This window comes from Drosophila kikkawai, chromosome 2L (genome assembly GCF_030179895.1).
Source record: "Drosophila kikkawai strain 14028-0561.14 chromosome 2L, DkikHiC1v2, whole genome shotgun sequence".
NCBI lineage: Eukaryota > Metazoa > Arthropoda > Insecta > Diptera > Drosophilidae > Drosophila > Drosophila kikkawai.
The window spans coordinates 11,345,113-11,366,886 of record NC_091728.1 but is presented as its reverse complement, the minus strand read 5'-3'; the positions used below and the strand labels follow the sequence as shown (position 1 = coordinate 11,366,886).

The window sequence follows — 21,774 nt, the reverse complement described above, 5'->3', positions numbered from 1 at the left end:
TGCCGGAAGTGAGAGGAACTCAGTATCAGAGGCAACTCATGTCGGGCGGTGTGAGTGTGCGTACGTTGGGGGTGTGTGTGTGTGTGTGATGGGTGGTAGGCTTTAACATTTATTAGTGGGAAATGCAATTGAACTTTCATTTCTTTTATTAAAGTTTCAAAAGTAATTTAGAAAACTTCTAGCCTTTAAACCTAAGTGAGACCTTAGGCAAATTTATAAATTAAATTGTTTAAAACAAATATTGGAGTGTGTCAAAAATGGGCCTCTAGATAATAAAATAAAAATAAAATCCTCTCCCTTATATATTTTAATCTAAAGTCAAAACAATTCTTTTTAAAATTACAATCGATATCTGACTTTTTTAGATACTGATTCTACCTTATTCCCTTTAAAGAATATTTTAAGGATGATAACATATTGTTGGTTTTTCGCTGCCTAACACGTCCATGAAAGTTTTGCTACGCCAAAATTAGATAAACACGTCTTATTCTTGTGTACACTTCCACTTGCGGAAGTCTCACAACATTTCCCGCATAATAAGTAAGGCAAACACACATGGAAAGAATAAAAGCACCAGAAATATAATCCCGGGAATACGATGCTAAAACAGTTGGGATATGTTTTAGGAAAGGAAATGAATATTATTGCAGAAAAATCAAGGAATTTTCTTTATGAATCATAATGACTTTGTTGGTAAAAGCAACTCCTCTTTTGGGCTAGACTACTTGATTGAAAATATACAAATTCTTGAGAGACATCACTAGGTGAGTGAATCTAGATATGTGTAATTTAAAATTAATAAAAATTTTTAAATTAATAAATTGCACATAAATAAAGAAAAACCGATGCCTTGTAAAATAGTAAAAATTTCAAATATATATTAAAATACCCAAAAATATATTAAGAAAAACCATACAAAGATTTTCCCAACATTTCAAATGTAAAGTAATCCCTTCCCAATTTTATAAAAATGTATATTTCATTGGATCCTATATCCTATGATTCTGCATGGCCACGCACTCACGCCCTCTGATATCCTCATTATGGCACATCATCCAATCTAATTTAAGGCATGACGATGGTATCTCTTGTTTTTGATACAATTTCGTTTCAGCGTACAAGAGATTTTCTGCGGCTGAGTTTTATTACGCACACAAGCGCAATAATTCGGTGAGGGCACGCACCAAATGGGTAAGGAGACTTCCTTAAAAAGGGAACATTCCCGCTCCGGGGCCTAAGCCACCAAGACAACATTACATTTTATTATCTATTATATTGTGGCGCCTAAAATGGCACTACATTAGCTAAAAAATCCAAAACACACACACATGACAGAGAGAGTGAGAAAGAGAGAGGGAGGGAGTCCTGACATTAAGATAAACATTAAAACAGGAAACGGATACAAAGATAAAACAGCAAGCCGGCAAGAGCAAGAGCAATTTTGTGCTTGTGTGGAAATTAAGACTAAACAAAATTGAATCAAAAAAGTCCTTTTCTCAATATTAAACAATTATTTAAGAACTTTTTGAAATTTAAAGTCCTTAAAAATTTAATGTAAATAGTTCCCTACATCTAAGTTTATTATTTCAGTCAGTTTTGCACAAATATTTGTGTAGTCGTGTTGCCGCAGTTATGATTATTTTTACTCGCTTATCCTTTGCGAATGTTTTTCTGGCATTTATGTCTTGTTCACAATTCCTTTTCAAGGAAAGAAATCGGAGGGGGTGGGCAGGCTTATTTCCTATTCATAAAGTGCCGTCTTTGTCGCGAACTTCGTGTGTCGTTTGCATAGCAAATCAGTTGGCCATTACACATATATATATTTTTAATTCGTCACTTTTTGCTGGTCACTGAAGGTATAGAAAAGGGGTAACGGGGCTTATCCAGAGTTGGTAAGAAATGCGGCGTTTTTTTCGTTTACCACGACCCTAAATCACACGCGCTATCACTCACGAAACGCAGCAAAAAATAACGCCAAAAAGGACGAGAACGAAATCCTGGCGAACGCGTGCGACAAGCGATGAAGGCGAAGCGTACGCTACCGCAGACCAACAAGCACTGCCACGAGTTCAAAGGACCAAAGCCAAAAACACAGAGCAACAGGGAAATTTCCCAAGGACATTTCCCGCTCACTGGAAGCACTTCCTTTAAACCTCCCCCGCAGACTGCATTTGACCTTAGCCTTCGAAAATATCCTCATCCAAAGCCGGCTTTGGTTCAATGCACCACCAGTTAAGGAGGAAAGGTTTCCCCTCATTGGGATATTTCCCTCTTCTGGTGGTTTATGGGGCTTTGTGCCAGGTCCTTGCTCTGCTCAAGAGGAATGCCACAGGTTTAACAGGTTGAACTGTGACGTCACAATTGATAAGGGGAAGCATTAATAAAGGATATTTAAGAGGGGCTAGGGAAATTCAGTGTATCGCAATTTGGGATTATTTTATTTACTTTACAAATATTTTATATATTCTTAGTTAGATTTTCTGAAGGGTATTAGGTTTTACTTCCATTCAAATTAATAACCAAAATTCAATGAACTTAAAGATAAAATAATAAAATAAATAAAATAAAAGTACAAAACCGTTGAAAAATATTTACATTTTATGATAAATTAAAGTCAAATTTTGCAAATTCTATTGTTTGTTTGCTTCTTTTTTGAAATGCTTCTAATGCAGCAATCCTTCGCCACATAAGACTCAATTTTCCAACATATTTTCTCTACCGTTTGTTCATCATGTGATAACTCCCCAATGCGACTATAAAACAATAGAGCTCCAATTTCCATAGAGCAGACCTACACACATTCATGAAAGCAAAATAAAACCCAAGTGGCATAGAAAATGGCTAAAGCCGTCTGGGGAATTTTTGGGGCAATAACTATAAAATGTCCGTCGAGTCGCGTTGTGTCGCGTCGCGTGTATGCAGTCAACCAGGACGCAACCAGGCCAACACAAACAAAAAAGGGTCCTTCGTTGTCGCAGTCAATGGGTAAAGGATTAAAAACAAGGCAACAGCGACAACAAAATACTATCTCAATAGAAAAATCTCAGGCGCAAGGACCGCACAAAAGCAAAGTTACAAAAAATGGGAGAAAACGAATTAGGGACAGACTTTGATAAAACAAAGTGAAAATTTATGCAAAACGCTGATAGAAAGCCTCGCAAAGAAGAGTCGCAAAAAAAGGATTGCGCTGAGCATTGAAAGAAATTGAAAACAATCGCTTTTTAAAGTAGGAACAACACTCTAATCGATAAAAGAAGACCCATTTCACTGAAAACTTTCCAAGCTTGCATGCACTATATATTAATGGGATTCAACTTTTAGCGCATACATATTCCTAAAAAAATATTTTCTCGGTTAATATACATTTCTTTTTAAGGTATTTTTGTGCAATATACTAAAGAATATAAAGAAACTTTTGGTTGGACAGCTTATTTATTTTAAAGAAAGAAAGAAATGTGAAAATGTTGTATTTCATATTTATTAGCTAAAAATCCATTCTTTTATTAAAACATCATTATTTATTTAAAAAACCACTCAAAACCCTATTATTTCGCAATAAATGATAAAAAATATTAAACAAATTAGCTTAAAAACCCGCAACCTAATATTAAAAGGTGAGATGACAACTCTTAGAGGCCAATTCCGAAAAGTTTATTAAAAGTCCTACCACAGTTAAATCACTGTCGGGCAATTTCGGAGGAATTTTCCATCAAATTTATACCGGTTTGTGGAAAACCCAGTATAAATGTATTCTACATTAAACATGTAAATATTTGACAGAATTTAGGAGTAAATAAAATGTGGTATGTTAAAATAAGGTTTTTTAAGAATCTTTCTTTAAATACGCCTGCTAAAACAGATAATTTTTGAGTCTATTTATCTCATTTACTTTATGCTACTCTTTTAGCTCCCCTTTAAAGATATTAATTAAGATATTTTTTATTTCCGCTACTGTTAAATTCGCGGCATACGAATTTTCGGTGTTCAAAATTTAATAGCAGATACAGCTACCCACTATTATTGGTATAAACAATAAGTTCCCTTTATTATATAGGGACTTGACACGAATTGCGTTTTACAAGATAAATTCCCTTTAACTTTGGCTGGCAGCCGAAGGTGTGAGTCTACGGAAAAGGACAAAGGACATGGAAAGTATTTATACACGTTTCGTTTTCCTTAGACTTAAATATAATAAGAATTAAATATAAGCATTTTTTAAATAACAATGGGTTTCAAGAACATTCGTAAGGATGTAAGATTACAAGTGATGTCACTTCATTCATAACACAATGTTTTTTAAAATTATTTTTGTTATATAATTTTTATAAGTATAAAATTTATTCAAGTTTTGTGAAAAGCCTGTTTTATTTAATTTTTTTTTTTTTACTTTATTTTATTATCATAATGTTTACAGATACAAAAAATATATATATATATATATCGAAAGCACCCTTACGAAATTTTATGTAGAAATAAAAGTAGTTGGGAATTCTAATAATACAAAAGCAAAAACAATTTAATTCAATAAAGCCAGCCTTAGGGGATGATACCTAATATGAAATTATTCTGCTATTCTGCAAACTACATAATTCCCTGTTTATATCATATTGTTATGAAATCTGAAAACATAAGACAAAATGTGAATAAAGTTAAAAATTGCCTTTTTGTATCCCTTTATGTTTGTCTAAAACTGTTTGTAAGCGCCAACTTAAAGTTAATAAGAAGCATACATACATTCTCAGATTTCAACACTTCTTCACTTTTCTCTTCAGCCATTTTCCTTAAATTGTAATTGAATAATATTATCTTCTCTGGCCTTTCTTAGGACGAGCTTTACAATAAAACATCTTCATCAATGTGGGATTGCTTTGCATAAATATCGCATAAATTGAGAAGGCCAAGAAAAGGCAAGAAATCCAAATCCAAATCAGTGCTACATGCCTGGCATTGACAAAAAGTAGGCTAAGCGTAAAAAATGAAATATGCTCGGGGGTCCAGGGGTCACTTCGGAATTACATTTGCCTGGTCTATAAAAAGGAAACGCAGCCAGCGCCCAGTCTCTGGAGTTTGACCAATGTTACGCTTCGGGAATTTGCGGCTTACCTTTTTGAGGGTCTAAATTAGCCTGCAGAATAAATGGCACCGAAGGCTGGGCTGAAGTTTCTCCAAAGGAAAAACTAACAAGCAGTAAATTTATATTGAAGTTAAAGGATTCCGTATCCGTTTCCGTTGCCGTTTCCTCCTGTCTCATTTGAACTATAAAAAGGGAAAAATCTAGCCAAAGGAAAAAGTTTCCAGTCACATAAACATAAATTGCGGCAGTAATTTTCGGTCAGGAACGTTCGGGGAATTCTCCGCCAGAAATTGGTGTGCTCATGATGGTTATACGGCTTAGTCTGAGTGTTGTTGTCGTCGTTGCTGGAGTAGGCTAAATGGGAATTAACATTAAGTTTAATTTGTCTAATGCTCCTTGAACCCTTTACCGTCGTGTGACTTGGGAGGGAGTTTGCTTGATGCAAACGACACGAATTAATGGCGGAAGCTATTCGTGTGCACTTTCCAGCAGGCTTAGGGAAACTAAAGTGTTTATCATAGTTATTTGGTCGTTAAATTCTAATGACTCATCAGATAACATAAACACATTTTAATGCCTGGTTTGAGATAACAATTGCCAAGGGTTCAAAGGGACTCTCGTTCTTATCAAGTGTTAAATATTTAAATGTATTATAAATGGCCCTCTCGGGCTCCCAAAAATTGCCGTAGTGGACGGTTTTTCACGTCCCCATGGCGGGGTATTGGTTAAAGTTTTCAACTAGCAATAATCGCACCTCAGTAGGACTTCATTGGTTACGATATCGCCTCTGCGCAAAGATAACTTTCAACCCCAAGTGAGTCCCTACTAGAGTCGGATTTGGCTAGAACGAGTTGGGAATTATAAAAGTCAGCGATGCGGAAATAAGTAAACGAAACTGTTGCCTACTTTCTAGTAATTTGCTACCTGAACATAAGAATCTACCTACTCGGAAGGACTTGCAAGGGTGTTGTTGTTCTTGCAAAGGATCGTAAGGTAGGAGGAGGATATACAAAGAGGTTATAAACCAGAATTTAAGTTAATGAAAAATCTATAAATATATCCATCACTAAATGCTATTCCTTTACAAATCTTAAAACTTATATATTCAGAAAATTAAATAATTCTTCTATTTTTAACAACCCATAAACACTAAATTCATTTCGCAGTTTTCTTAAATTCAACAATTCATTTTTGTCATCCTATTGCCAAGAAAATTAATACAAAATTCATAGGCTCAAACAACAAGAAATCAGCAGAGAGAGGGGCACAAGAAAAGGACTCGGCTCCTTGAGGTCATGTTCGCCTACTCTAAAATGCTAAATAGCCACTTTAGCGACCAGACACGCTTTTTCTTTTATTTTGAGTCAGTGCTGACTTGCATATACAGTTTCGAAAAAAATAGCTATACAAATTTGCAACAAAAAAATAAATTAAAAACATATGGTATCATTACCTCTCTTATAGCTCTTAGAGAGAACCCTATTATTATTTAATTTAAAACATTTAAGCCAAAAAAAGATACTTAAAAAATCCGAAGAAAGGTCAAATTGCCAGCACTGCTCCGTTTCTTCTTGGCCCTGTCATAAAAAATTGAACAAGTTTTCTGTGGGGGAAAGTCAAGAGCGTAGCTTGGTATCCAGTGGGGTGGCAAAGACAGCGTCGACAATACCGGAAATCCGTTTCATGACAAATGCGCCACATTGTCCTGGCTGAGTGTTAAGAGAGGCGCTCCATCCGCCGCCCGTACCATAATTTCGCTCTCCTTTACGAGCCAGCCGGCAATGAAATTCCTTCAATGGCAGCACGTGACTTGGCCAAAAAGAGAACGGCCACGAAATGCCAAAGGGAGAGCGACATTGACATTGGGGGAGAGCACAACAAACGAAAGGCGCAGGCGTTGCTCTCCCAGGACTCGCAGGACTACCAGTATGCCCATCTACGTGCCGGCATAACTTTGGCATTTTAATGAGAAATCCATATTTATGTTGTTTGTTTTGCCAAAAAAAGCAAAAAAGGCCAGCTCCAAGCGGGCAGCATATGCGGCGAAAAGTGAAATTACTTTTGTGGGAGGCAAAGGAATTTCTATAATCATTTTTAATGGGCAGCGACGTCTGCGGGTACACGGTCTGGCATAAGGTCTCCTTTTAGGAAAGACTGATACCTAAAGGTAACAATACATTTTTTAAATTATTTTAAAATAAAAATAGGCCAACTACATACAAGATTTGATGTAGCTGCTAATTAAATACTCTTTTTCCCTTTATAACTATATTTTTTTCGAGCTCCTTGTAAAAACATTTACATCTGATAAAGCGATTACCTAGGAATTAGTTGTCCTTCTACCCCACGCTGCTTATCCTGACATTTCACCTAAGCCACGTTTGCGAGTCTTGACAAGGAACTCACAACGTTATCATTCCAACATGAAAGCCATAAAAAAACAAGGGCTTATAGCAACAGCCAGCATGTCTAGCTTGGCAAAAAGGATGCGTTTCCGCCGCGAAAAAGTACTCTTCACACCGCTTACTTTTTGCACAGAAAAAATGCTTTTATTGTGCAAATAAAAACCCGCTGAAACTACTTAATCAAGTTTCAGGGACGGAGTCCTCGTCCCCCAGGAAGCCACGTTTTATAAGTAAAGAAAAAAAAACAAAACAAAATCAAGTGCAAAGGATAAAAAGCAACAGCAGCCAGGGCGGACTTTCCCGACATTGTTTTCTTGTGCTTTCCCTTTTGGATGAAAAACGGGAAAACTGTTGTGAAACGCGGGAACAGCCAAAGCTGAGACAACATGCAAACCAAAGTCAACCAGAAAATAAATTAAATATTTCTGTTACTCTATCCAAGGATTTGTGTATAACCTATATGCTCGGGAAAATCAATTTTGAATTAAAGATGTATATAAAATAATTAGATATATATCTAAAAAAAATGTTCGAGAACATATTCAAGGTATGTAAAATTTATTAATTAAAGTTTCGGTTACTTTTCATAACATAAAGTCATTTAAAATTTCTTTAGGGTTCAAAGATTAAAAGATCAATATAAATATATTGCTGGTAACTTTTCTTAAAATGCTTTACAATTCCTTATATATATTTTTCCCTCTCAAAATAACAACCCTTTGGCTATAGTAGATCTACCCCGCAATACAATTTTCTTTGAGGACAGAGTATAACAATTTGCCGAAGGAATGCTTCGTTGCGAGTTGAGTTGAAAATATATGACAGCAATTAGCGGGACGATAGGCGTGTTTTTGGGGTTGCTCCAATGTCACACCATCCCCGGATTCCGGGAAAAAAACACGAAAACTCTTCAATTAATTTGTTTAGCTCTGCGCAAACAGCAAAGCAACTGTTCACATCAATCAAGTCAAGGAGCAAGTCGAACGTAAAGTCTCTATTCGGACAATGTCCTGACCCCCTGACCCCGGTGGTGTCTTGGGTGTGAAATATCGCTGGGATGAACACGGTCGCGTGCCACGTTCTCAGCTCGTAAATTGTTCGTTTCATTTTTAATTACCGCACTCAAGTTGCACTTTTTTTTAAGGCTATTCCACTTAAGTTGTAGGAAATTTCGCGGAACAGAAGTAACTTACCTGAATCGTTTCCGTGGCGGAATATTTTCGATTGTAGTCGACGTGATGGAGGTTCGGCATGTTGGCTATTAATGACTGTGATAAGGCCACTTAACACGTGTCCTTTGGGTGGGGGCTCTTCCGTTTTCCGGCCTCTTTCCGTCTCATCAAGATATGTCAGTTTATGCAGCATTTGTGTTAATTTCTGTCGTCGTCCCGCTTTTTTTCTTTACGGGTGGGCTGGCTGCTAGAAAAGAACGAAGAAAAAAAAACTGTATAAAGTTCAAGTTGCAAAAGTATAAATTACTTGAAGCAATCTAGCATCCTCCCCTGATCCCCCTTGGGCATTTGTTTACTCATGTCGATATTGTTAATACGCCACGTGTTTCGCAGCGGGATGCGTGTAAGTCAGGCCAAGAGAGAGGGTGCGAGCTGAATGGCACAGGACCACGGACGGTTGGGCTTACGGATTTATTGCCAAGTTTACGCTACGTGCTTCGACTAAATTTATAAGCCAAAAACCCACAAAGAACGGAGCGATGGCCTAAAGGCACTGCCAGAAACAAATACGCACGCACACCCAAATGTGTACACTTAGCAGCCATTGGAAGACAGTTGGATTCAAGCAATTAGAAGCGGTTACACGGGGCTAAGCTGGAGTTGGGAAAACTTAGCATATTGGTTGTCAGTTTTGTGTTTACAATTTGAAATATGTCTTTTATTTTTATGTAGCAGTTTAACATAAAGTTTCCACTTCAGTAAAGGTTTCTATAAGCTAATCAAAGTGTTTAATCCTGCAATCTTTACCATTAAATTGCAAGTTTAAGTTTGATAATTACTAAATTATCAAATGAATTAGTCGAGTCCCTTCAATTCACCAATTACGCCCAGTAACAACTCAAGTCTTTGCCCTCCAGTGGGGGGTCTGTCGGGGCAGGACATCGCGAGTTGAAACGAAATGAACTGAGACTCCCCCAAAGCCTTCCATATGCTCGATGACCAAAATGTATTAGCTGCTTATGTATTAGAAGTGCTGGGCATTTGGTATGGGAACATGTTAATCTCGAGCCATTTAGATTGCCAAAAGCAACAGGAAGTCTGCCCCAACGCCAAGCTGTATATCCAAATGAAATTGTTCCATAATTGAGTTATTCCCCTTTGGCCCGAGGGTATTTAAAGAGTTTGACTCTGGCTTGTGAAAAGGGACCCAGTCGTATTTCAATCGATTTCCAACTGATTTAAGACTGCGCCATGAGATCCTGTCCTGCGCTGCTGGCTAACAAAAACAACTTTAGTGCCAGCCGGGCAGTAAGAAGTCATAAATTATGCAGCGACATAGTCAAAGGACAACGGCCAGGACATGGCCCAACAGCAAGGCAGTTGCAGTGTTGCACAGTCAAGTTGCCAGTCGCCCCCTGTTCCCTCTTTGGCAGTCTATTAACTCCTCTGGAAAACTGAAAATGGCTGAGCAGTTAATAAGAACAACTTGTGCATTGGCAAGGGCCAGGCGGTTGCAAGGCAGCAGTTGCAAATTATGACAAAGTAGTGAAAAAGAGTTGTTGCAACGGGGTTGAGGGGCAGCCGGAAATCTGCAAAGGAGTCCCAAGAGAGGTGCCAACTGTAAGGGAAATATATCATGTACAACAAAGGATACAGTTTTCAATTAGGAAACCACAGACTTGGCAATGTAGGTCTTCCAAACGAAATGAAACTAAAGGATTTCAGAGAAGAAATTTAATAAGCTTAAATAAAGTTTATATTTATATGTATTCCCATTACTTGTCAGCCACAGCTTTTGCCTCAATATTATCAACGTAGAATCTAAGCAGTTTTAAAAAATTCACACAAAAAATCAATAAAAGATAGACCCACGCAGCCAGACGAAACCCAAAAAACAAACAGAACAAGCCAGTAAAAACGAAATTCGGCCGTAACAACAATAAAAATTTTTTGTTATCCCTTAAAGAAGTGAAACAATCAGCTATAAAAACCAAATGTAAAGGCCAAAGAATCGCTTCTTGGTTGCTAAACCCTAGTAATAATCAAAAAACAACACAACAAATATTTCTTAAAGTCTGAACATACCCGAAAAATATACAAAACCAACGTTTAAGTAAAACCTTTAGCAGTTTTTTGAAAAGAATTTTTATATATAATATTATAGCATGTATTTACAGGGTAAAACGACAGCAAAAATTCCCAAAACATCAGGTAAAATCAAATAATAAACCAACACGTATCATCCCACCCAAACTCTCATCTGAGGCCGCAGAAACGCGTGCAAATAGCAAGTATTTAGGTGGGGAAGGGGCTTTAAGCTTAATCCTGCCAGGACTTAGCACTGTTGTTAGGCATATGAAACTCAGAGATGTAAGGCAGTTAAAGCCGGGGATCCTGAAGAGGTTGGGCTGGAGCCAAGAAGCAAGAAGTTGCCAGCTAGGCAGTTTAAACATGGAGCACCCAAGATGGGCCATCTGCCATTTTTAATTCAACAGAGAGGAAAGTTTCTTTTGTGTATATAACGAAGATACACTAAGAAATATTAGGCCTAGAAAAAATATAAATTTTGAATAAAAAGAAAAATATTTGAAATTAAAATGTTGTAGAATTTGATCGAACTTCGTATAAGTGAAGGGATTTTACCAAAAATATAAGGTTTAAGCGAAACCTTTATTTGAAATATAATATTGATAACATTCACAGAGAGATTTAATATTGGTATCACATTCAGAATTCAGAATATTTGACTCCAAATGCAAGTGGTCTGTTGCTTATATTCAGGTGAACAAGTTGTAATCTCCTTTGCCTCTCTCCTACCTTCTCTACACCTGTCTGTGCCAATGGAAATGTCCAGTGCGGAAAATTGAAAATCAAAATGCGCGCAAAATGGAGGCCAACTGGGGTTACAGAAGCACAAGCACAGCCAATTCCCACGAGGGCCAAAGTATCCGACTCTGAACAGTGGGACAAGTTTGTAAATCAAAAAAGCAAGTTTAAAATGGTATAAATAAATTGTTTTAAAATACTATATACTTTGTCTGATTTAAATTCTATATAGAAATCTCCTAGAATCTATAGCTATTGACAATTGATTTTAAGTTCCGGTCAAATATAACTTTTCACCAGTGCCCGCCACAGCCCTTGGGGAGCTCGAGTGCCAGAGTATTCACTTTAAATGGCATCGGTTGAAATTGAAGTTGGCAAACGGCGTTCAGAGGGTGGATTTTAAAATGCAAACATACTCGATACTGAAACACAGGCCTGGGGTCGTTTGGGGTTCCTGGGGCATAGCGTTACATGCCACAAGACCTCGAACACGTGTCCTGCTTTTTGCCAATTCCACAGCTTGCCTGAATGGCTTGGTTTTTGTTTTCTGGCCAAATCAAAACAGCGAAGAATCCCAAGCAAAGACGGAGAACTTATCTCGAAGCAGTTAAATCAAGGACCTTTCTCCATCGCGTGCCAATAAAACCGGGCTGGTGGTAGGGCAGTCAAATGGTTGGGGCTAATAACCAAACCTTAACAACAGCAGAAATAATTTGATTATACTTGCTTGCCGTCCTATTTGCATTAACAACCAGACCATAAAAGTCACCCGAGCAACGGATAAACGCGCTTTATGTTCACTTTTAAGCCTTAAAATCGAGGACAATCGTAATGATATTAAGAAACAACACTAAACTATATCATATAGGGTCTTGCCTATTGAGATATTGCTTTTAAAATATTTTTGAATACTTTGTTTTAGTTAATACAAGAAATTTTATAAGCTCTTACGTCTAGTCTACTAGTATTTAAATTCTACTCATATTTTATTTAAGTACAAAAATGAAAAGAAACCTAAACCAGCCAATGAAGAGCGTTCTGCAAAATGGAAATGGATTTATGCGTCTTTTGATATATAATTCCCTTTGGGCAGCTGTCAACAAGCAGATAAAGTGCTAGGCAACCAAAAAAAAAATACACAAGTGTAACCAAACTCATGTTAAACCGACAAGGGAGAGCTCCGAAAAGAGGGGAAACCTTAAAGAACTTTGACTACTGCAGAGAACTTTGACTCATTTCAGATTGGTATTAAACGAAAGAAAAGTATTCTCGTCCTTACACACAGTCACACCCCCGCCATGTGCCGGGCCACAGTTAAACGCCTGCCAAATGTGTTCAAAAAATGTGAAAAAACAATTTGAAGCAATCAACTGGCAAGAGTACGTGACATGGGGTTTCCCCCTTATCTGCTTTTAATTTACACGTCTAGAAAACGATTGAAATTTTTAATTTAGCTTTTAATTTAAATAAAAATTATGTGATTTTTAAATAATAACAATCTAAACTTGGGATGTAAGTTTATCCAGAGGAAAAGTAACAAAGATTTATCAATAATTAAAATATCAATAAACATTTAATTATATTTTAAAATACCTATTGAAAATGGTTATTATTTTATTTACCTTTTATTCTATTTATTTATATTGATCTTTGCATCATATATCCATATAACACTTCTAATCAAACGTTTTTATAGAATTTTAATAAAACTATACAATCTTAGAGTTTACCTTTTTGCAGTGTAAAAATAAAACTCTTCACTTGAGCATAGCAAAAGGCTAACATCTGCTACCGAATGGCTACGAGACTAAATAGGAAAAATCTGGCAGGTCGGGGAAAGCTCGACAAATGTCAATGACCTGCTGATGCCTTGGCTAGATGCTAACGAGCACGTGAGCCAAGTGTAGCGGAAAATGAGCTAATTTGTGCTGCTTTTCCTTTTGGCCAACATCGCCGGCCACGTGTGGCCCCAACTGTCTCCATTCTCTTCCAAGGAAGAAGTCAAGAAATTCTATTGCAAACATAAATCATGCTCGATGCAGGACATCAGACAGGATGAACACGCAATCAACTGTTTGTCACAAAGCAGATCGGGTGAATGGGGCTGCCACGAGTGGCTGGGTGGGTTCGGTGGGCGCTCTGCTTTCCCGCCTGTGTGAGGGGCATGTCAATCAAGCCACAAGCCACCACTCTGGCCCCACAAGCTTGGGTGTTCAACCACCATCCGCCATCCACAGACAAACAGTTAAAAGGGAGTAAACCGAAGGGAAAGGACCCAAATCGAACCAGACCAAATTACTGATGTGGGTGGTGTCAAGTTCAACTTGGAGTCGTAACGAAAGTAGTTGTCCCCTTGCAAAATAATTTACCTCTTATTTGATTTATTTAAGGAAGAAAAAAAGAAAGAATTTGGTAAAAACATAATGAAGATTATCGTACTGTCTCTTAAAAGTTAGCTTTACTTTTCGTTAATTTCGTATAAAAATTTCATTTAGGAAATTATAAACAATATCTCTAAGTGGATGGGTTTGCCTAAGAGCTATTGAGGGCAAATATATCTATAAATGCACTTAGGTTTCAGCAGAGAAAAACAATTTAATATTGCGGAAATTAGTTAATTTAAATATAATTTAGTTTTTATTTGTGTCATCCTTCTCGAAAATAGTATCCACTGAAAAGGACTCACTAGATGCAACTTTATCTCTGGTCTCCCCTTAAAGTAGGTGATAATTTATTTATCCATGTGTGTCATGCGTATTTTTCTGGGAACCACATCCAAAGCTTATATCCACTGAAATGTGAACGGCTACGAGAAGCGTTGGGGTCTGTCAGCCTGGCCAGCTGTGATGGCTGGGAACATTTGTGGCCCGGGGCCAGAACAAAGGAGAGAATCGTTTTATCTGCCACAGCATTCACTCCTTTATTTGCCAAGTGCAAATTGCAAAATGATATTAGAGCGCCGGCAAGAACGTTCGATGGCAACAGGGGTTCCATTGCTGCACCAACGGGGTTGAAAAGGCGGAGTGAAAGTGGAAAGTGCGTCCGGCACCAGCCAAGCCGGACGGGCAGCTCGTCCGTAATGAGCACGAGCAAATTTAATGTGATTTGTGTCGAAGGGTGCAACGACTGTATTATCGAGCAGGAAGCTCGGGCCCTTATTGTGGGTGGTGGCAGATTTATATTTGCTCTTGTAATTGGCGGATGGCAAAGGGGAGCTATCCCAATAAGGAGGCCATAGAGGTTTTTCCTATCGCACAGCACAGTCATTGACTTTAATGAATTATTGAGTTGGTAAATTTTTAATACTTGCAGTTGTGGTTTTTATTTTGTAATATTTGGTAGTGAATCAGATGGCTACAATACATTTTTAATCAATATCTATTAACCTTTGATTTCGGTATAATATATATTATTCATTTTGGGTGTCAGTTCCCATTTTTTATCGTCAAGATGATGAAGCTGCCTGCCATTGAAATAGTTTCTCGGTCAACTAGTCCCAAGTAAAATGAATTATAATAACTTATGACCAAAAATCAACCCCCTGGGCAACTTAACAAGGATATATGATGATGATGATGATTTTCAGAAAACACCCGAACAAAAACAAAGGCCGTCAAAGCCACAAAGAGACACTCGACCCAAGCAGATGCCCGAAGGTGTTTAGTCGACCCAACAAAAACCAGAGCAAATGTTAAGAACGACTACAAGATACCTTGTATATAATAAATTCATTTGTTTTTTTTAAGAAAAGTTCAAAAAAATATCATTTAAAAATGTAAAAAAAAGAGCAAGGAAAAGTAGGATAATAAAAGCTAGACAACATTCTATAGATACACACAGATGTTGGTTCAGTTGGATTATAATCCAATATAGATATAGATACGATGGGTTAGATTGAAACACCCTATCTGTACCCTATATCCAAATCTTACGTCTCCTTTTTCTCCTTGTCCGAACTTTAAAGTAATCCAAAACCAAACACAAAACTCCTTGTATATGAAAAATATATTAAATTAGTTTCTAAACAGCTTCTGCTTTTAAAAAAAAGGCACGAAAGTAGGGGGTATTAAAAACAAAAAACTTGTGTTAAGCGAAAGTGCAAAAGTTGTTTAAGGTTTTTCTTTTTTGTGCGCACCCAACAACCACCGAAAAGTACACAAGAAAACCTCCCAACTTTTGGATGTGGCAAAGGAAGCCAACATTGTTGTTATGATTAGCATTTTATCAGAAGATCCTTTGGCTTATCATGCCGTGTCTTAGGACAAGCATTCCAGCGTCTTTATGGTAATTTAGTTTTTGCCAAGATGCGCGGCAACAGCTGATAAAGTTGTAGCAAGTACATCCTCCCCCTAACTGAGAAGAAGAACTTTACTTCACTCCCTTAAAGTAGACAGGAAAAACTGCGTGTCACATAATCAAAATTGAGAAAAACACAACCTGCAGGGTGCTTTTCATGTTTATATGTGTGTGCGGATCCCATTAATTTATTGCCAGAGACATTGAGACACCTCCAGCCGAACAAAAGGCGACATTATTATTTCATTATTATGCCAAACGCATCAGGAGCTCTCCTCTCCAGCCATCCCAATGCACGTGAGCAGGCTCATATTACACACGGCGGCTCATGGAGGATGGAAAAGGACAGAGGCTTTTTGGAGGTGGCAGATGATTCATGCGCTGGCAAATTTTTTGACGCCCGCCACATAAATAAAACAGGCAGCCCCGGGGAGCTCAGACATATGTTTGGATAGTCCCCAGGTCAAAGGGGGCCAGGTCAGAGGCTGTAATATTTAGTCGTAAATATTTTTATAGGCACTACGGTTTCCGCTGCAGATGAACAAAGCGCGAAAAGCACACAAAGGCAGGTGCTTTGGCAAATCAAATATTTGGTGTACAACTTTTCTTAAAGTAAAATTCTAATACATTTCGGTGTAAAGTAGCTCTTAAATTAAAGATCTCTCACAATTTCTGGTCCATAAACTAATTTGATAAAAATACTTTAGATATATATTTAACAATCTGAGTAAAAATGTATTAAAATATGAATATATTTCAGACTTGAATTACAATATTTAGTGGAAATATTTACCTATGCCCTACTTTGTCTAAAAGAAGATGATAGAACTAATCGAAAACGTTTATATTTATTAAGGATAATTACAGGACTAGGCCTCTCCTAGTTAAGAAACTAATTGAAATGTTATAGTTATAAAAACAAATTAAAAAAAAAACTAGAGAGACTGGTTTTGGACCCCGCCTGGTAGTGACAATTTCTCCCATATCGTTAGGGTGTTTTCTCATAAAACAAATTAAACTTTTTCAATAACTCTTCCCTGCTCCAACATCAACAAACAATACCCACCGTTTTTACAATGAAGCTGTGACTCTGCTGCTAATCCTTTATCCATATTTACGATATGCGTGTGTAAACCATTAAGTGCCAATTAAAACGTAATTGAGGCATCCGCTGATACGAATTTTGGCATTGAATTATTTAGCTCAGCAAAGCAATTTGCACTGGCAAAACGCGGAACGAATACACACATGCCCGAGGTGATGTTATGACGGCGATTACCGTACCATTTAGGGCTTTTATTCAATCTGAGCCGCACTTCATCATTTACCAATGCACTTGTACCGCTGATTATAAACACACAGCACCGGCAGCACCACGACACAGTACACACTTGGTTTTAAGGACGTAATATCTGCGCGATGCTAGCAGCAAAACACCCGCAAATACAACCAGACTCCGCCGGCTCAGAGCAATAACTGTTATTTCGTCGGTCGTCCTTTTTGGGGAGTTTCTCTTGGTCGGTGGTACATTTCGATCAGCTGTGTTTGGGGTACAACACAGGCAGCGGAAATGGGGGTGGAATTCTTTCCAAATTGGCGCGGCTTTCACTGACTTTTACCTCGCGTAAAATTTCATACAAACTTACAGTCTCTGGACCCTTTTTTTTATTAAAACGAGATTGACGAAAGGTATATATCGAAGTGGGGAAAGTATTATTTTAAGAAATTAAAATAAGTCTATTTTGTACCATTGATTAAGTTTTAACACAAAGAAAGAGAAAGGAGTATAATTAAAATTATTATAACTAAGAATATAAAAACTAAGAATTTATAAGAATATAATAAATATTCTTCTTCCATATCTTAGAACTTGGAACATTTTCATAAAAAGTTGCTATTTTCTTATGGGAGGATTTGTTGGACAGTGTATATTATAAGTAAACATTTTAAATAACAAAATCCAACCCAAATTTTTAAATATAACGAACTTACAGGTAAAAACGGCATATTTTTCGCTCAGATTTGAGTGACCCGCATTACCTATCGTACATGGTAATCACCCTCGTTATGTATTTCTTCCGCGGTATTTATTGGCACGCTCACCACGGTCATACTGCGCGTTATAGGTTGAAGAAATCGGATTATATTCCGAATTGCTTTACAGATTTACCGACAAATTCAGATCGAAAATGCCTGCGGTTGTGCGTATAAAGCGGCGAATTGACGAAGAACCGCACACGGCCTTTGTGCTAAATGGCAAGCGGCGACGCCTTCACAACGATGAGAGCGCTGTGGACGAGGCTGGTGCAGTGGCATCAGTGGACAAGGACGAGCTGACCACCGTGCTCAAGTTTGCCGGCACGCTCGAGAAGCAGGTAAGGTTTCGGAAAAAACCTAGGATTGGGAAACGCCTAAACAGGCAATGTTTTCTGTGCTCCATAATTTAAGCATTAAGTGTAGACTATGTAAATATGTTCTTTATGCAAACATACATACATATGTACATATGTATTATGTACTTAGTTTCTGTGTAAGAATATTCCATTAATTTTAAAGCAAGAACTAGGGGCAATGAACTTACTGTTCAGTGTTGAGTCTTAGAGCCAAGCTCAATTAAGGAAGGTTTGCTTTGGAAAGGTGAATCTTATGTATCCTTTCTAATTTGGAACGTATTGTTTTAATAAACACCCTTTAATTTTTATATCTATTTCCAGGACGACTGCGCCACTCGACAATTTGCTGCTGCCAGACTGAACAAAGCCAGTGCCCATGAGTTGGTACAAAGGCAACGATCTACTGATGCAACTATTGCAACAGCATTGCGGCGGGAGCGGCAGCGTCAAAAAGCACAGCAAAATGCTCGAGAGGAAAGATTCAGAGTGGTCAACTGCCTTCGCAGTACCTACGAGGATGACGCCACGGCAATAGCCAACCCCGAAGGCCAAAATCAAGAAACCCAGCCCAGTCAAAGTCACATAACCATTGTGGACATTGAATCCCAGTCCCAACAACTACATCGTTCCGAAAACGAGAATTCGACAAACCCAGAGGAGCCGCACTCAGAGGCAGCCGTAGATCAGCAACCAGCCGACTCGGATATTGGCTATGTTTACGATCTTTATGTGCCAGAGAACGAGATGCAGGCCGCTTATGTGGATATGATGGACGACAACTATCTAAGGTTCGTCATACACATTGAGCCAGAGAAAACGTTTAGCCTACTCAATTACTATATGTAGCCGATCGATCACTTTGTGTCGTCGTCGTGGCTACCGTATCTTTGTGGGTGTGCTTGTGTCCTTGTTCATAGTACTCGGTCGAAGTCTCTCATATGCATTTTACCTTTACCATCTAGACCTAAATATAATTACTTGTTTATTGCCCAATAATATGATTCGTTCTCCATAAGGTTACATTATCCGTTTAATTACTACAACAACTGCTACTGGTAAGCACAGCACACATCAGCTATAGACAAAAGTGAGAGGGCAAAGAGAGAGAGAGAGTGGTACTGAGCCCGGGAAAGAACGATGTGTGATGATGCCTCTGAACAAACAATCCATCAACGACAATAAGGACTGCAACTGGCAACACTTTACCAAACAAACCATAATTGTGTGTATTAGACAAATGCCGCTTATTACTTGAGTTACTTCCATGATAGTTCAATGGCGTGATCAAATCCAAGAACGCAAAATGATTCCTTATTTTAGTAGCATTAAAGAAATGCATCAAAAATATTGTGCTTATAGAAAAGTTTCTAATTTTAAGTAAATGGTCTAATGTGTAAAAAATTGTTCGCAGCTAAGAAATTTCATTTTATAATTTTCTATAAAATATCAAAAATTTGCCAGCAATTACAAAATGTACTAATGTTCGGCGTGCCAAAGTTTTCAATTAGATTATTTTGAAAAATACAATCTGTTTTTGTAATTGCATTATTTGTGACAACCACATAATCCTAAGTTTATAGATTTAATTAGCTATTAAAATACATAGTAAGGTAGAGACCCAAGCACACACAAACACACACCACGCATATTCTAAACCAGGCTTCTTATTACGTTTTATTTTTGTCAGTTTTTAGTTCTCTTTGTTTTCGTAAACAAAATACAGAAAGTAATAGTGCTAAAGTCAAAGTTCTTAGTTATACATTATTGGGGTATTTTGGTGCCCGAAATCGAAAATAAATTGAATAAAGAAATCGCCCAATATATACACGACAAACCTATGTAGCTGTGTTTCAATTTCAACGATCAAAGGCTCCACAATAAACTTTACCATTCTTTCGACTATTCCGCAGAGTGATTCCTGTGGGAGAGATTGTCCTAGAGGATTGTTACAACGATCAGGACGAAGATTATGATTCGGAGGACTCTAATCAGGAAAACTATTACACAAACGATTATCCGGACGATGAGGAGGCAGCCATGGGATCAGACGATGAACTTTGCAGGCAGATGAACAAATTCATGCTGGGTAAGCTTCCACAACGTACATTTCTTTTGTGTTAGGTTTTCCAATGCATATATACTTTCAGATGATGACGGCGACGATTATGCCGACTCCAGCGAGGATGAGGACTATGCCACCTATCATGATCCCTATGTTCATACCATTGACACTGAAGCCGACAGCTTTGTGGACGATGTTGACTTCTATAATGCGAGCCGGGAGAGGGGTAGTGCCTATGAGCGATATAAGCGGCGCATCCTTAGGGAGTTGGAGGATCAGAAAGATGACGAGGATGATGATGGTAGTGAATCTTTTGCAAGTGCCGATGATGAATGAAATTAATAGAATCCTACCTCATGGAAAGCGAATTTCCTTTCTCGCCTTATGTTAACAAATAATTAAATGGCTTAATACAATATTGTTTTATATTTGGTTATTTTTTAAATTCATTTTTATGCGGTTTAAACGGTAGAGTAGTTAATTAACTAATTTCTTAACTGAGACTGGATGGCTTGTAAAAATTATTTATAGTTTTTTCTTTCTTTCGATTTCTCAGTTTTTACCTGTTGAAGCTGCGGCTTCGGCGCACATCCTTCCATATAAAGTCTGAGAGTCTCTTCGTCCATTTTTTCGTTTTCCTTTGGAGGTTTGTAGTCCGCCACATGATCCACGCGCAGCGTTCTGTCGATTATCTTAATGCCATTCAGATTGTCTACGGCTAGAACCGTTGATCTTTGGTCCTCGTAGCACAGGAAACAAAAGCCCTGAATGAATATAGTATTGTATATCTAATTGAGAATGAATCTCGGTAAAATCGGAGTAATTATCTCACCTTGGACTTGCCCGTCTTGGAATCACGAACTAGATTGATGTTGACAACTTCTCCGTACTGCGAAAACACGCAGATCAGATCGCCCTCCGAAAGTGTGTAAGGGAATCCCGCGACAAATATCCAGGCTGAATCCCGGTACATGTCGTGCCAGCTCTTCTTGCCTCCATGTTGTAACTCGTGCTCGCTCAACTTGAGCACATTTTTCATGTTAGTTAAAGGATTCATCGCGAAATGAAGTTATTTGTTTATAATTTTGCCGCAGTGAGGCATTTGTTTAAAAAGTATATTATGTACAGGAAGGCAGGTACAAACGCGTTTTAGCAATGCAATGGAAATACTGAATAATACTCAAACTGTATTAAAAATTTGGTATATAAATTTTTGGTATAAAATAAGTTAGTATATTAATTCTTAAAGACTTCTGCAGCTTTTTGTAAATACCTAGTTAAATAGCGAAATCACTATAATGTTCTAAAAAACAAGGCAAATAGAGTGTGTAAAAAACCTGTAATATTAATATAATCAAATAAATTGTTTTCTTAATTGGTATATTTTTAAAACTTTTGTAAAAAAACCAATTTGGTATATTGCAACGGCCTGCACGCAGTCACACTATTTCCAGCTCCGCCGCACATTTGTTGTCGCGTTGTAAAAGGCCGTGGAAGCCAGTTAATTGTGCAGTGAAAAATGTAATACTAATGAGTGTTCAGTACA

The 21,774-nt window shown here is 37.7% G+C and overlaps 3 protein-coding genes and 1 non-coding gene across 7 annotated transcripts in view; 1 reads left to right on the top strand and 3 right to left on the bottom strand.

Annotated features, from left to right (window-relative positions):
* Positions 1–10,770, bottom strand: part of sick (sickie) — a 138,384-nt gene extending 127,614 nt beyond the window's left edge. For 2 of the 3 annotated variants that reach the window (XM_070283533.1, XM_070283534.1), the window contains exons 1-2: positions 10,737–10,770; positions 8,673–8,895 (exon numbers count right to left, since the gene is read on the bottom strand). In XM_070283533.1, coding sequence (XP_070139634.1) covers positions 8,673–8,732 — 60 coding nt within the window. In that variant the 5' untranslated portion in view covers positions 8,733–8,895; positions 10,737–10,770. Of the gene's footprint in view, positions 1–8,672; positions 8,899–10,736 lie in introns of those variants that run through there. The other variant, XM_017178283.3, reaches the window with a different exon arrangement.
* LOC121502503 (U4 spliceosomal RNA) lies at positions 5,734–5,873 on the bottom strand. The gene has a single exon (XR_005991021.1). It is a non-coding gene; the product is annotated as a U4 spliceosomal RNA (small nuclear RNA).
* Positions 10,771–17,881: 7,111 nt separating the features above from the next.
* On the top strand, positions 17,882–20,656 carry fs(2)ltoPP43 (female sterile (2) ltoPP43). 2 transcript variants are annotated; one of them, XM_017178420.2, is made up of 4 exons: positions 17,882–18,148; positions 18,488–18,954; positions 20,077–20,252; positions 20,314–20,656. In XM_017178420.2, exons 1-4 carry the CDS (start codon positions 17,963–17,965, stop codon positions 20,562–20,564), a joined length of 1,080 nt encoding a protein of 359 aa, XP_017033909.1. In that variant the 5' UTR covers positions 17,882–17,962; the 3' UTR covers positions 20,565–20,656. The 2 variants fall into 2 exon arrangements, with proteins under 2 accessions (XP_017033909.1, XP_017033911.1); XM_017178422.3 differs by lacking the exons at positions 20,077–20,252; positions 20,314–20,656 and adding an exon at positions 19,183–20,000.
* LOC108082850 (RNA-binding motif protein, X-linked 2) lies at positions 20,640–21,354 on the bottom strand. The gene is made up of 2 exons (XM_017178423.2): positions 21,061–21,354; positions 20,640–20,992 (listed from the first exon to the last, which is right to left on the bottom strand). Exons 1-2 carry the CDS (start codon positions 21,283–21,285, stop codon positions 20,750–20,752), a joined length of 468 nt encoding a protein of 155 aa, XP_017033912.1. The 5' UTR covers positions 21,286–21,354; the 3' UTR covers positions 20,640–20,749.
* Between the last annotated feature and the right edge of the window lie 420 nt (positions 21,355–21,774).

Excerpts from the sequence above, each read along its gene's own strand:
- LOC108082850 (XM_017178423.2), bottom strand. The coding sequence starts at position 21,285 with ATGAATCCTTTAACTAACATGAAAAATGTGCTCAAGTTGAGCGAGCAC. Across the intron at positions 20,993-21,060 it reads CCAAGACGGGCAAGTCCAAG|GGCTTTTGTTTCCTGTGCTA; the intron begins GTGAGATAATTA and ends ATATTCATTCAG.